At 51.2% G+C, this 14,197-nt stretch overlaps 1 protein-coding gene and 1 long non-coding RNA gene across 7 annotated transcripts in view; one reads left to right on the top strand and one right to left on the bottom strand.

Annotated features, from left to right (window-relative positions):
* Positions 1 to 2,775, bottom strand: part of ANTXR2 (ANTXR cell adhesion molecule 2) — a 73,386-nt gene extending 70,611 nt beyond the window's left edge. For 2 of the 5 annotated variants that reach the window (XR_015287359.1, XM_086890931.1), the window contains exons 1-2: positions 2,535 to 2,772; positions 1,851 to 1,922 (exon numbers count right to left, since the gene is read on the bottom strand). Coding sequence is in view for 2 of the 5 variants with exons in the window: in XM_086890931.1 (XP_086747057.1) it covers positions 1,851 to 1,922; positions 2,535 to 2,659 (197 nt within the window). In the remaining 3 variants the exon portion in view is untranslated. Of the gene's footprint in view, positions 1 to 1,850; positions 1,923 to 2,169; positions 2,372 to 2,534 lie in introns of those variants that run through there. The other 3 variants (XR_015287360.1, XM_023927045.2, XM_086890930.1) reach the window with 2 other exon arrangements.
* LOC111922469 (uncharacterized) overlaps positions 1 to 14,197 on the top strand; it is a 50,215-nt gene that overhangs the window by 31,909 nt on the left and 4,109 nt on the right. Inside the window, exons 10-16 of one of the 2 annotated variants that reach the window (XR_015287363.1) lie at positions 149 to 236; positions 1,255 to 1,385; positions 1,902 to 1,961; positions 3,036 to 3,367; positions 8,581 to 8,704; positions 9,791 to 9,874; positions 13,803 to 14,002. This is a non-coding gene — a long non-coding RNA (uncharacterized LOC111922469). Of the gene's footprint in view, positions 1 to 148; positions 237 to 1,254; positions 1,386 to 1,901; positions 1,962 to 3,035; positions 3,368 to 4,712; positions 6,652 to 8,580; positions 8,705 to 9,790; positions 9,875 to 13,802; positions 14,003 to 14,197 lie in introns of those variants that run through there. The other variant, XR_015287364.1, reaches the window with a different exon arrangement.

The raw sequence follows: 14,197 nt of genomic DNA on the forward strand, positions 1-14,197 counted from the left end.
AGAGTTGTGAGACTTGAAAACTTCTTTCCTAAAAGCATCCCGGGAAATGTCACACTAAAAAGCAATGCTGTATGAATTGATTTTATTAAGGAATTCAATTTTTAAAAAAAAAATTATTTTTAAGAAGGTCACCTGTCTCTTTGCACAGGGTTACAGGGAATCACATCTAATTAGCAGTGGAAAACACCTAGGAGTTGCCTGATGCTCTGGAGGCTCAAGACAGAATTTTTCCCAAAGTAAGTTGTAACATCTCTCCCGCATGATTTTAAATTTTATTCGTCACAATTTTAATATACTCACCAACTTTGTGATTTACTGTATATGAGTATCAGCATTAATTAATCAAGTTACAGTTAGCAAGGCCTCAACACTTGAAAAGGTGAATGACTGTATGTTTTCAGTTGATTGATGTCAATGACTGTCCTGGGGTGCAACTTACGATTATTGACATCAAGGGAATCTAAGTTCTGCAAATCTACACAGAACTACAGAGACCTTGGATTTAAGATCCAGACTTGCACTCAGTCCATAATGGCTTTGCATACCAAAATCTGAGAGGCTCTAAATTAAGCCAGAATTGACAGCAAGGGATTATCACCCTTTTGAGGTGCCAAACAAAACCAAGTACTTGCAATCCCAGCCCCTGGTACCTGCATCACTGCCTACCGATTACTGTGGGATTTCCCTGTTGGAGATGCAGCCCCACGTGCAATACCCTCCAAGTTATGCTTTCAGCCAACTTCTCCTCAGGATCCCCACAGAACCTTTCTCTCCACCAGCCAGCCCGGCCATGTGAGCCCTGTGAGCGCTCTGACAGTGGGGCGGGAATGCAGCCAGACCTCCACACAAGTGTTGCAAGAGGGAGTGTCACTTGGCTGGAGAAGATGCTGAACTGAAAGATTTCCGCTGAAATCTTTCCACCCTCTCGGGGGGGGCAAATGTTTTACAACCTCCCCAAAGAAATCCTGCTTTGGTATCAGGCTCTCTTTTTCCTTTTTTTTTTTAATTCCAGAGCTTACAAAATAACTTCCAAAAGTTTCTGTTGCCCCCTGGACAGAAGTTTTGCTTAAGTTTACAGAAAATTTGCTTTTGACAAGATGAACACTATTTAATTAAAACAGCCTAATTGTATCCTTTACTTAGCAAGGTCACAACTGCACTCTGTGCCTGGTTTTCCTCAGCAAAACCTACCGCACCATCTCTTTCCTGTGTGTGGTGGGGGATTTATTCAGTTTATTCTGGATTTTGTTGTAGGGTTTTTTAAAGTAAAGCGCTGCAGTCCTCAGCTGTTTGTACAGAGCAGTCAGCCAGGATTTACAGCAGCTATTTCAAGAGGAGCTGGACTGGCCCCACAACACTGCTGACAGTAACGAAGTTGATTATATGTAAGTACAACAAAGGCAGTGTTACATGGCATGGGCTTCCTCTGCATTTGAGCTTTAACACTGCTCTCTTCCTTTTGACCTGCACTATGTATTTACACATATGTTCACATGTGTTCAAGACTACTTCTTTATACAGACCCCCAAACACGGAATTTGAGCAGTACCTCATCAGAAACTAGGCACGTGTTACATTGAAAAACAAGTTGAAAAAAAGATCAAATCACATCTGAGAGTCATTTAAGAAAGTATTTGAAGACACATATTGTCAGCTTTTTGCTGACAATTTTTCTTGTCCAAGCACAAGAAAATAAAGTAACAGTTGTCAGCAATTTAGATCTTAGAAGCCAAACTTCTAACGTGTTTGTGGAACATGACCCCTGAGTTTGCAAAAGGGGGCAGGGTGGGTTTAACATAGCCCAGAATTATTCCAGCATCACCTCGGCTGTCACAAGCAGCACCACGCACCTCACAAATCTTTCTGTCAGCTGATTTACAAAATTAAATATCTCTTGCCAGTTCGTCGCCACGCTCCCGGACCTAGAAGGGAAAACCAGAGCACATCAGCGGCCTGATCTGGTATGACATTTCGTGGAGAAACTGACAATATTCGCTGTTCCGGACATCCCGAGGTTCCGCCAGCACTCGCTGCTAAGTTTGTAGCCCGGGCCCCGCTCCCCCCTCGCCCTGAGGGCGATCGCGGCCACCGAACCTCCCCACAAAAGCCCGGGCGGGCGGCAGATGCTGCCGCCTCTCGCTATTCCACCGTCTCCGGCCGTGAACGCACCTCCGGTGGGAGAACTTCCAGGGGCCCCTCTCCACATTGCCTCAGGAGGTCCCGGCACGATTCCCGACCTTCCCGCCGAGCCCCTCTCGATGCTTTTCCCGCCGCTTCCCCTCACGGCCCCCCGCGCGCGCGGCCCCTCAGCGTCCCTCGCGCCCCCTTCGCGCGCGCGGCCCCTCAGCGCCCCTGACCTCTCGCGCTCCCCGCTCGCGCCGCCCCTCGCGCCCCCGGCCCCTCAGGCCCCCCGCTCGCGCGGCCCCTCAGCGCCCCCGGCCACGCAGCCCCCGAACAAAAGCGGCGCCGCCGCCGCCCCGATCCCCGATGGCGGCGATTCCTCCATCCCCGCCCGCGTTTCCCTCCCCGCTTACTTGTCCAACACGAAGTACATATCGAAGGCTCCGTGGCAGGACGGCTCGCCCGCAGCCGGCGCGGCGCCGGCGGGCAGCGCCGGCAGCAGCAGCGGCAGCAGCAGCAAGGGCACGGCACCGGCCATGGAGCCTGCGGGCGGAGAGCGCAGGCGGCCGCCGCCGTCCTGCCGCTCGCCGGAGTGGCCGCCCCTCGCCGCCGCCACCGCGGCTCGCCCGGCCCGGCACGGCCCTCCCTCCCCGCAGCGGCGGCTGGGGCGGGGGACAAGGGCGGGCGGGCTCGCACCGCCCCCGCCCGCCCGGCCCGCGCGTCTCCCTTGCGTCCCGTCATCCGCGTCAGACGCGCTCCGGCTGATGGGGCTGCCAGCGCTGCACGTGTGCCAGAGAGTAAGCCCCAAATACATTTAATGTTGAGGGGGGTCGGGGATGGCACAAACACCACAGATTGGTGATTTTGGAACAAAAAAAAGCCCCGTCCTAACAGTGACCGTGTGTCTCCCACAGGCTGTGGAGGTGAATCAGACTGCAAAAAGGACCTTGCTCTTCCGTCCACAGGAAGAGATGAGGAAGTCAGAGCCATCCTGCTGGACAGTTTTCCTTTCATCTCACTTCATTCCCATTCCTGCAGTCTCTGGATGGTTCGATGTAGCCACAGCTCTCTGACCCAACACATCCGTGTCACAGTGCCTTCTCCACGCCGATCCCAACGCCAAGCCAAGCCTCCCTGTGATGGAGGTTGGAAACGTTACCAAAGCTCGTGGACCAGCAGTGAATAATGTCAACCAGAGATCTGGCTCACAAAGTTCTTAGTGCCTTCGAGCTAGCAAGGCCAAAGGGTAAGCAAGCGGTGTTTTGCAGTCCCTGTGGATACACAAAACATGGGAAATTAAGGACAGAGCAGCCTGGGCTTTGCCAAAGACCTAGCCAAAAAAAAAAAAAAGCCATGCAGAGGCGTGCAAGACAACAGAGGAAGCTTGCTGAGCTTCCCAAAACCAGCTGCACTCCAGCTTTCCAAGCTGCACGAGTCCACCCCAAGCCCCAGGAGCACCCGCCTTGCCTGGGAGTACGTGTCATGTTATCCAGATGTTGGAAGTCTTGCTTTAAGCACATGTGACCCAGTGTGCTTGCAACAAGCTTCCACTGCCAGTTCACTCTTTGCTTGTTTCCAAGTGTGTGAATTCCTCTTTTAGCCTGTGGTTTCTGCTGAAGAAGCAGATAAATTATGGCTATTTTGCTGGAATGGCTGGATGAGAGGGAGGTAGGCACATAGGACATACAGGGCAATGGTTGATGGCTGTTTGGCTTCATTCACACAAGGGCTGGAGCCTCCTTTCCCAGATCCCAGAACTTGTTTGCTGATGCTCACTCTCTCCCGGCCCTCTTCCAGCCCCACAGTGCTGCATAAACCTTGGCGTGGGGTGGGGCACCAGCAGCTCGCCAATGCCAAAACAAGGACCATGTTGCAGCAGCAGGAGGGGACCCAGGCCAGCTGCAGACCTCTGTCCCAACCCCAGCTGAGTCTCCCACTGCCTCTGGGTGTTGGCTCCACATCTGAAGCAGGCACAGCTTGCCCTCACTCTCCATCCCACCCGTCTGGAATCAAGGCCACTTGCACGAGGACTTCCTTTACACTGGCTTCTTGTGCCTGGAGGCTGGGACAGCGGGGAAGCCAGGGGGGCCAGGGAGAAACCACCCTCAGTCACTGAAAACAGAACTCTTAAAAAAATACAGCTTTGAAGTAACCCAGCCCTAGAAGCAGAAGTTTTCACGTGTATGGTCAATGCAGGAACGAATGCAAGTTCACTTCCAAGGTTTACTGCAAAGAAAGTAGTAAACAGAAAGGCTTACAGCACCTTAGAAGTTATACAGCTCCCTTCTTCATCTCCAGCACTTGAAGATGATTTCCCCACATGCTGTCCCTTAATATCCACCCTCTCCCACCTTCTTTTTGGCCCAGGCTGGTCAGGAAGACCTCAGGCAAATGGTGCCAAAGCGAACTCGTCATATTTGGGGAGTGAGCAGTTGGAAGGAAAAGTCACCCTGCTGTAGCCTGGCTGTGAGCCTGGCCCTGCCTGTGGGTCCTCAGGAATGCTGTAGCAGAAAGGTGGTGCCTGCAGGAAAATTCTTCAGTGCTATGGTGAGATGACCTCGGGACTGGAGTCAAACAGCGGCTCGGTGGCTACACAGGCTGCCTTTTGGATAGACTACAGAGGGTCAGGAGGGCTTTGTTGCTTGATAAATGCAGTTCAGGTCCCAGATAGCTCTGCCCAACAGCTGTGAGCCGGCCTGCTTTCTTCAGGATGCTCAGTGATTGCCAGCATTTGGAAGAATGAAACTTTGGTGTGTCTGTGTGTGCGGCTGCAATGCTGATTTATTGTATCTCCTTTCTGACTCTGGTCTGGGACTGCCCTTCTGCCAAATGATCCAGGGGCAGCATGGAATGGGACAGCTCCACAGCACTGGCACCAGCTTCCAGACACCCTGAGCTGTGCAAACCCAAGGACAGGTGATGGTGATGATGATGAGAAGCCTTGAGCCAGGGCAGCTCACAGGAGAATATTTTTCTGTTCCCCTCACAGGATATGAACCACACATGGAAGTCTCACGCTTTGTAAAAGGAAAGAGAAACCAGAGGGACTCCAGCAGTTATACAACACGCAGAAGCTGTTTGAGAGCTGCCTCCTGAAGGATTAGCTACAAATCCTTCCTCTCTTTACAGCTGTAGCCTTGTGTCTGTGTGCATCCTGTGAAGCAGTGTAGAAATGAATAAATAAAAAGGACAGCATTAAGTAACACAGGAACACTCGTGTCCATGTGGTATTGCCTGCATCATCCAGATGGAAAGTATCTGTCTAGACAAATCTGGGAATTATGCAAGCTCAGAATTCCTGAATAGCTCTTCAGTTCCAATATCGTGGAACATTTGCAGTACCCACAGAAAATAGGCACAGAAACATGGGGGGAAAGAAACCCTTCAATTCCAACAGCCAGGATACCTAAATACTGGTGATGTGTTGGATGAGAGAAGGAGGAAATGCAGGAATATGGAGCAATGTCCTTGCTGTGTGCATGCTGACTCATCCCCGAGGAGTCAGGATCATCCCTGGTGCTCACTCCTGTCTCAGCAGAAGTGGAGCAGGCTCCTTTGAGCTTCTTGTGGTTCTCTGCTGCCTGATGCCCTGGACAAGGCACAGAGATGCTTGTTTCCACTGCTCCGGAGCTGTTTGTTTCCACGGTGCTCAGACAAGCAGAAGGAATGAAAACAAAGAGGGAAAGATGGGCTGTCCTGGTGCAAGCCACAACAGCATAAAAATAAATCACTCTTGGCCTGGGAGAGCAAAAAATAGAAGCAGGACAGAAAACACGGAATTCCCACTCTGGACCAGGAGCTGCTGCTGACTCTGAGCAGTGCCCAGGGATCACCGGGGCTGGGAGCTTAGCACAACTCTAGAGTTGTAGTGACCCTTTTTGGTGTTCTTGGGAAACAACGGCCCGGCCAGAGGAGACAGAAGAACGGAGCAGTCAGGAGCTCTGCCTGCAGAGCAGCACAACCCAGGGAGAGGATGGCACAATTCCCAGTAGTATATAGAGAAACGTAAGTTTTAAAAAAGCAGAGGTCGTGATCCAGCAGTCATCCAGTTTGTGACAGTTTTATCACTGGCTCCAGGGGGACAGGTTCAAACCTTCCGAGGGTGCATCCAAACGGAAACGTCGCTCTGGAGGAAAAGGGGCTCACGTTTATCCATCTGGCCTGGCCCCTCCAGTGCTGCAAAGGACAGTGAGAGACAGCATTGTGTCAATTCTGCCCTCCCTTTCTTCCTAGCGAAGAAAGAGTAAAGAGCAACTGTGGGACTGAGTGGTAAAACAAGTGCTTGTTTTGCCACTGCTGTACCACTGTTTGGGGGCGATCAGGGCAATATTTATGCAGGGCTGCAGCAGGACATCATGCCCGAGCCACCGTTGGATCAGCAGCCCAGAAAGCAGATGTGCCAATTTCCTGTCCTTGATGATGATGGGCCCTAATTACGCCAGAGCTGTGGCGATGTCCTTTCTTGTGTATGACCCCTAATTTGGTTTCATGAAGTCATCTGTGCCAGGTTCTTCCGGCTGCAAGGCTGGGGTGAGTGACAGTCACAAAGAGCCGTGTGCTCTGTGTGCCCTAACACCTGGCCCGTGCCTTGAACAAACAAAATTCAACTGGGAACAAACAATATTCAGGCAACCCACTGGGATTTGGCTTAGCTGCTTGGCTTTCTTTACCTCTTGCAGGTATCATGCCTGCTAACAGGGGGCTGTGTCCTGAGGGGAATGTTCCAAGACAGGTGTAGGTACTCAGCAGAGAGCAGCATTTAAGGGAGGCTGCTCACTTTTGCGGGGATGAATTTCAGAACTGGGGGGAAAAACCAGTCCCTTTTGTTTTTTCACCAGAGAAAATCCCTTGCTGGTGTTGCTCCTGGTGCTTTTTTCAATTTTTCACTATTCCTTTCCATGGTTTTTGACAGTTTATTTGGGTTTTTCTTTCCCCTTTCTTTCCTCTTTTTCTTTCCCCCTCATAATTTGAGGAGTTCCCCAGTTTTGGAGATTGCCAGCAGAGCATTTATTCAGCTTGTGTATTTAAACAGAGGCTTTTATAAATTTGAGACAGGCTTTTTGAATGGCATTGGAGGGGGGATGTTTCAGCTTTTTTCTTGTGTGACATTTTGAGGGAGCTTCTTGGGGTTCAAATTTTTTGTTTTTTCTTCCCTTCTTTTCCTCAGAAGGTCTTTGTGGAATTAGACATTTGTCTTTTGGTGTAGATCCTGCTTTGGGTGGGTGGGGTCACTGCTCCCGATTGCTCCTGAGCCCAGCCACTCTCCCCAGGTACTGTTTGTTGTTCCATGACTCTGGGACTATGGTTATTGTACCAGCAGCTCCCATCTCTGGGATCCCCGAGCCCCAGGACCACCTGGGTTTGCTGCTGGTGGGAGAGGATGGTGGTGAGCATTTGGCACAGAGGTGGTGTGGAGGTTTGCAGGGCAGTGAGAGGTGGAGATTCTGCTCCCAGGATCCTCAGGGATGTGCAGCGAGGGCCTGGTGGCCACACGGTACCTGCTTCTGCCTGTGCCTGGTGGAGCAGGTGCTGTCCTGAGGGAGATGTGCTGCTGGCACAGGTGGGACTGTGAGAGCCTGGTGGAGGAAAGAGCTGCTCAAGGAGGATTTGGGGCTGTGTAGCACCAAGAGGAGCAGGTGGAGAGATGCCAGACTTTTGGTGGAGCTTCTGCAGTGACCAGGCTGCAGATAGGAGCCAGGGCACGTGAGTTGGAGGTGGTGCTGCCATGAAAGGGGATGGAAGCTCCACACTGGGGCTGGGTGACAGCTTGTGCCGCATGGAAGCTGGAGAAGGCTCTGACCCAGCATTTTGTGAGGGAAGGAGAACTGAGGAGTGAGGTTCTAGGTGCTGGGCATGCAGAGTTGGGGGGACTGGAGAGGCCTTGGGAGGGGTCAAACAGCTCCAAGGAATACTTGAGCGGGTCCTTGTGGCATGGCCAGTGTGGGGAGAGCAGAACTTCCAACTGTCCTGCTGGTCCAGGATGCCATGTGGATACCAGGGTGGATGGATTTGGGATCAGTGTGAGAAGGATGTGGGTGCACCACTCTGTGGGTGCAGAGCTCCTCAGGGGCAGGCTGGCTGTGTGCCTGAGGCTGGGAGAGGCATGCAGCAGCCTGTAGGGGAACTTTGTCACCACACAGCTAGAGCTGAGCACTGGGGCAGGGCAGCCAGAGTGGTGTGGTTGGGATCACAATCACGGAATATTCTCAGTTTGAAGGGACCCATGAGGATCACTGAGTCCTATTCCTGAGTAAATGGCCCATGTGGGGATGGAACCCACACCCCTGGCATTTTAAGCACTAGGCTCTCAAAACTGAGCTAATTTGGGGTCAGCTCACTTTTTGGGGTTCAAAGGCCTGACTAGATTTTTGATCTGTTCTTGGCCATGTTTAGAGCAAGAGGTAAAGCCATCTGAGGTACTTTGCAACCTGACTGGGTGTTTCTCCTGCTTGCCTACAGGCCCTGCTCTTGGCTGCAACACCGTTCTGCTGCCCTGTGTAATTTCAGGTCAGTGAAGATTTCTACACCAAACTCCAGCTAGACCATCTAGAGGATGTGCTTGGGGAAACGCCACATTCAGAAGGTAGGATGGGGCTCTTATTGCAGTCAGCTCCTGGTTCTGCTGCTGGCAGACCACAGGGCAGGAAGGGTGCCTGTGGGAGCAGACGTCTTCTGGCTGACTCACGGCCCTGCCTGGTTATTCACCAGCCAAATCGCACCGGTGACTTGGCATACATCAGCCTTGCCCTGTTCATGTGAGCTGCTCCCCTGGCTGCCTGGATGGCAAGGGTTTGTGATCGTCAGCGTGACTGTGCTAGCCTTAAGACATGAGTGAAGCAGCTGGGATGTGTCCTATCTGACTGGTGTCTACATCTGTGTGACTCTGAATTACCTTTTCCTCAGTTTCTCCACATGTAAAAAGTTTAACTTACATGCACTCATGTCCTGCTGTCTGTCATCCAAGGTTTTATCCTTTTCTTCCTGTGTCTGGGCAGTTAAGATGGGTAGAGGTGGAGCAGTGTTGACTGGATTGCAGCCTTCATTTTCTGCAGTGCTGTTGGCAGAGCAGCAAATGTTACGAGGGCAGGAAGGGTCATGTCCCTTTCCCCAGGGACAAACTGGTGAGGCAGCTTGGCAAGGAGGTTGTATGTTTTCATGGATCAGCTTAGAGGGGTGTAGAAGGTAGTGTGCATTACTGGTATTGCCTTTGGGGAACAGTTAGAGTTGCCATGCCAGTTAGTAATAACCACAGGGAGAGAGCTGGGATACTGAACTCTCATCCCCCATGGGGCAGTATTTTCATGTTCATATTGAATTCTTGTGCCTATAAGGTCTTTTAAAGAAAATGTTTCACTCAGCAAAGATAACTAAGAAGCAAAATAGCTTATGGTCCAGGAGTAGCATGGCACCATAGCCCAAGACAGCTGTAGTGAAGCATGTTGAGCAGGAAGGGCCTTCAGTCCCTGCTGAGGATATGCAAAGCCATGGTTTAGTTCCTTGGAAAACTCATTTCCTGAGTTGGAGACTGTGATGAGTCAGTGTGCATTCACCTGGGCAGCTCATCTTGTGACACAGATGAGCCATAAGCTCCTCAGTAGCCCCCTACTAGTCCCATGCTCTCCCTCTTCCTCTGCTCAGGAGCATTTACTTGTTTTGCTTGCTGTTCCAGGATTTTGTGCTCCTGCCTTCACAAGAGCCATCAGAACCAGCTGCACTTCGGAGAATGAGCCAGAGTCACCCTGGGCTTGGAAAGGTACTGGGTACAGAGAGCAAAAGTAATGGGAAATGGTGTCAGCTGCAGTGAGTGGGCAGATGTTCCAGATAGACAGGGTTTGTTTGGAACCAGTCTAGTACTCTGCAATTAGAGTTATGCCCTTAGAAATAAAGTTTACTTGGGAAGTCATCAGTGACAATCAGTGTGCCAGCAATGTTTGTCCCCTCCAGGACTGTCTTGCAATCTCAGCCTGTGCTCTCAGCACCTTCCCTGTTACCTGCCTGCCATCCGAGCGCTCGCTCAGGCTGGAAGCACGGGAAATGGCAGTCTGTTCTCTGCAGTTTGGCTGGGCGAGGTGACCAGTGTGCACCCCTGAGCATGCCACGCTCAGCATGTTTTGTCCCATTAGTTTTGGGGCTGCTCTGCAGGCACCAAGTGCAAGGTTGGCCACAGGCAGGAGTTACAGAGAGAGCACAGCTACTCTGAGCTAGAAACATGGCAACTGTTCATCATGTCTGTCCTTATCTGCAGGAAATAAGGAGTAACCCCCATAAATCCTGTCCTATAAACCAAACCCTCCTGAGCTCAGCTCTCATGAGCCACGTCACAGATCCTGGATGAGCGGCAGGGAAAGGTGCAGCTGAGTCACCAGCAGTGAGTCAGCACCTTGCTGCCGCAGGGCAGCTGTTTGTACACACAAACGTGAGCCTGCTCTGTCCTTGTCTTCAGACACAGCGTACACTCTTCCCCAGACGGGCAGGTGACATCAGTGCAGCGTGTGACTGGATGTGCACGTTAGTGACATGTCTGAGTGACAGTGCTGGGGGGGGCTGCCGGTGTCTGAGGAATCAACAGGAACATGGATCTCAGTGATCCGAGTCCCCTAGAGATTGCTGGCCAGCGTGGGCATGTGTAAGCAGGGCTGAGCGGCCACAGCTGCAGCACTGGTTCCTTTCAGCCAGGGCAGCAAACCTTGGGGGTTAATATTCACTTTTCCAGTTTCACTTGTACTGCAGTCTCCCAGTGTGATCACTGGGGGAAAGGACTGTGTGGGGTGTAACGCTGCATCCTGGCAGCACAGGGAAACTGGGTCTGTACAGCATCCCCAGGGTCTGCATACATCACCCAAACTAACCCTCAGGTGTAACTGGAAGCAAACACAAAAATAATGGCAATTCCTTCTGGGGCCTTGGCTTGGCTTCTTCCCCCTGTCCTGCCTTACAGAAATAATGGGCTGTCTCTGCTGCTGTGCGGTGAGAGACAGCTCCCATCATCGAGTGGAGGTTTTAGGGGTGTGCAGTAGGAAGGCACAACTTCCTGTGCCTCCTCTGTAAAGTTCCTAGGCATCCTGGAATAAGATGCATAACAAAAAACACCAAACAGAACACTAAAAACACAAAAAAAAGCAAAACAAGAATCCACAAGCAAAACAGGCAAAAAAAACCCCCTCCAAACCAGCTTTTCAGCTGTTGTGCTGAGGGAATTTTCATTCAGCATCTTGTAGGCAGTGTTTCATGTCTTGCAGAATGAAAGTTACTGAATGTAGCTCATGAAGGCAGAATGCTGTGATATAATTTAGAAGCTCATTAGAGATCATAATCACAGTGACAGATGTTGGTGGGAAGTAGGAACCATCACAAAGAGAAATAGAGAGCTGTTTGTCATGAGGATACTAGATCATATGGGGGCAACATTTTCTGAGATATCTAAGGGATCTGATTATCACTTGGAGGTTTCCATCTAGGTTTCACATATAAATCGCTTGGAAAATAAGACCGGAGCGCTCAAATATTGAAAGGCCTTTTCACAACTTGGCTTGTGAGAGCCATAAATTGAAATTGTGTCTGCAACCCATGTTGGAGCAGGGCATGCCCTTCCCTTGGGTGTGAGCTGTGCCTGCCACAGCATCTCCAAGTGGGATAGTGGGATGGGAGCTGTGCTGTGTGGTGGGAGAGCCGCGCCTGGGTGAGGAGCAGTGGAAGCAGCTGAGCTGCACGGGTAGCTGAAGCAGGGGCCAGTGGCATGTGCTGCAGAGGAAAAGGCTTCTAAGGGCGGCCAAAAGGTGTTACTCGGCCTGTGACTGGGGTAAGCGTGAAATCGCCACCAGATCTGGAGATGTGCACTCTTCCTTTGTGCTACCCACTTCCTCGGGGTTGCACCATCAAGATTGAGACAGATTCTGCAATTCCTGTGCAGGAGCAGTGACTCGGATGTGGCTGCTGGCGTGAGAGGCGTGCGCAGCTCCGTGGGGACGGAGCGGAAATCCCAGTCTGCCGGAAATCCTGGGTGGCAGGGCCGCAGTGCGGGTTTAGCCCCCACTGCTATTGCTCCTGTGGGATTTGGAATTGCAGAGATGGCAAGGGGGCTGGTGGCCAGCCTTGGTAAGTGGAACTGCAGGGCCTCAGTAGTGGAAGGAGGTTAACAGAATCATCATTGGGCTCTGCTGGCATGTGGGATCACTGGGGTGTGAAGTCACCTGATGGAAGCATTGCCCAATAACAGAAAACCCCCGGCAGAAAATGAGCTTTTGTTGCTGCAGTGCTGTTCTTCTGAGGTGTTCCATCTGCTTTACAAAGAGTGTCTGACTGAGCCCAGCAACGCTTCCATGAGAACAGCATCTCTAGTGACAGCTTCCAGCTGTCTAGCAGATGAGAGCACCCAGGTGTCATGGCAAACAGGGAGGGAATTATAACCATCCCGTTTTACTGAGAGAGGGATGCTCTTGCAAGACAAAAAGGAACCACCTAGTTGGTCTATTTGACAGCTGAATTAGTGCCTCAAGTAGCCACTAAAAATTAGACTCTGGAATGTGCTGTAAGTTCATACAAGCAAATATAAGAGAGTAAGCCTAAATAGTTGGATTAATTTTACCTTTGGAATGTGGGCTAAGCAATTTTACATAGTTACTTTGAATGATCTTTAAACTTTTGTGTTAAAAAGAGGAGAGCCCAGCAAGACTACCTCGGGGCTCAGCCTGGCACAGCCATCCCGACTCTCGGTGGCCCTGGCAGGGCAGGAGGGGCTGCCATGTGCCACAGGGCACAGAATGCAGTCAGAGCCCTGAGCTGGTGCTGTGGCACAGATGATCTCCATAAACTGTGATGACATTAATCTAATGTATGCGTTCTCCTACGAATGTGAATACCAACAAATACAAATCCCATGCAAATCAGGCACTCGCGCAGTATGTGCAAGCGGCTGAACATCTGAGGACTCAAATATTATATCAGAAGTTGTTCGCAGACATGCCTGTTCCAAAATTTGCTGTTACACCACCCTTCTGTGTTCCCATGGGAACTCTCAGGTGAGGGAGAGATGTGCTCCCTGCTTCCCTCCAGCTAAGAGAAGTTTGTGAAGTAAAACCTGGCTTCCCTGCTGGATTCCTCCTCCTCCCCCAAGCCTGCAGCTCCTTCAGATGCCCAGCTGCCTGGAAAGACTTCCCCAGCCTCTGTGGTTTTCCCTTGGGGTAGTGGAAAGGTGGATGTTATGCGTTCCTCAGAAAAGGAAGTGGTACCCTCTGCCAACTGGCAAAGAGCAAGTGCTGGCACTGACTGCGGGAGAGAAATCATGCGCTCATTCTGCAGGAGCACGTCTTGGGAATCCCTCTTCCAGTCCTTGCCTGGCTCTTCCAGCTGTGCCCGCTGCAGCCCAGGTGCTTGAAGGGACTTTGGGGGGGTGTGTCCCAAAGGGGCTGGGGAGCTCCTCAGGATGGTGTCTCTTGGATTTTTTTGAGCAAAAATCTTTGCATCTCTCAACCGAATGAAGAGGGAAGCTAAGGGAGCTGAGAGCTTTGCCAGAGGCTGCAGGAAGGGAAGGAGAGCGTGAATTTACTGCCCCTCAGCCAGTGCCATGGGGTATTCAGGTTGCAGCAGGAAAACAAAAAGGTAGGAACAAGTGTGAAGCATGCAAGAACACCAAGTCTAAAACCCCATAGTCCATGTGTTTTCGTTGGTTTTTTTTTTTTCAGTTGCTGGGGAAAGCTCAAGGGTTTCAAAATGGTGCTGGATCTCATAAAAGGAAGTCTGATGGATTCAGCAGAGTTCATACAAACACCCCAGGAAGAACAGGAGGAAAATAACCCAGCAGTTCATGTGCAGGCAATCAGAGGTGATGCAGTGGAGGGACTGGGGTGCAGAGATGAGGGCCTCAATGAAAACAATAGGAGAGGCTTGTTGAGGGATGTGTTGTTGTCTATACCCAATTGCCCAGGTTGTTCTTTTCTCCTGAAACCATAGTTACTGTGCAATCAAGGCAGGGGATTTAGGAGAGAGAGCAAGTCTGTCCAGGGAGTTATATCCCACACAAAGACTCTTCTCCCTTTAAAGTGGCCAGATTTTGCAGTGGCACAGGGAGACTGCCAGT

This window comes from Cyanistes caeruleus, chromosome 5 (genome assembly GCF_971803275.1).
Source record: "Cyanistes caeruleus chromosome 5, bCyaCae1.hap1.1, whole genome shotgun sequence".
Lineage (NCBI taxonomy): Eukaryota > Metazoa > Chordata > Aves > Passeriformes > Paridae > Cyanistes > Cyanistes caeruleus.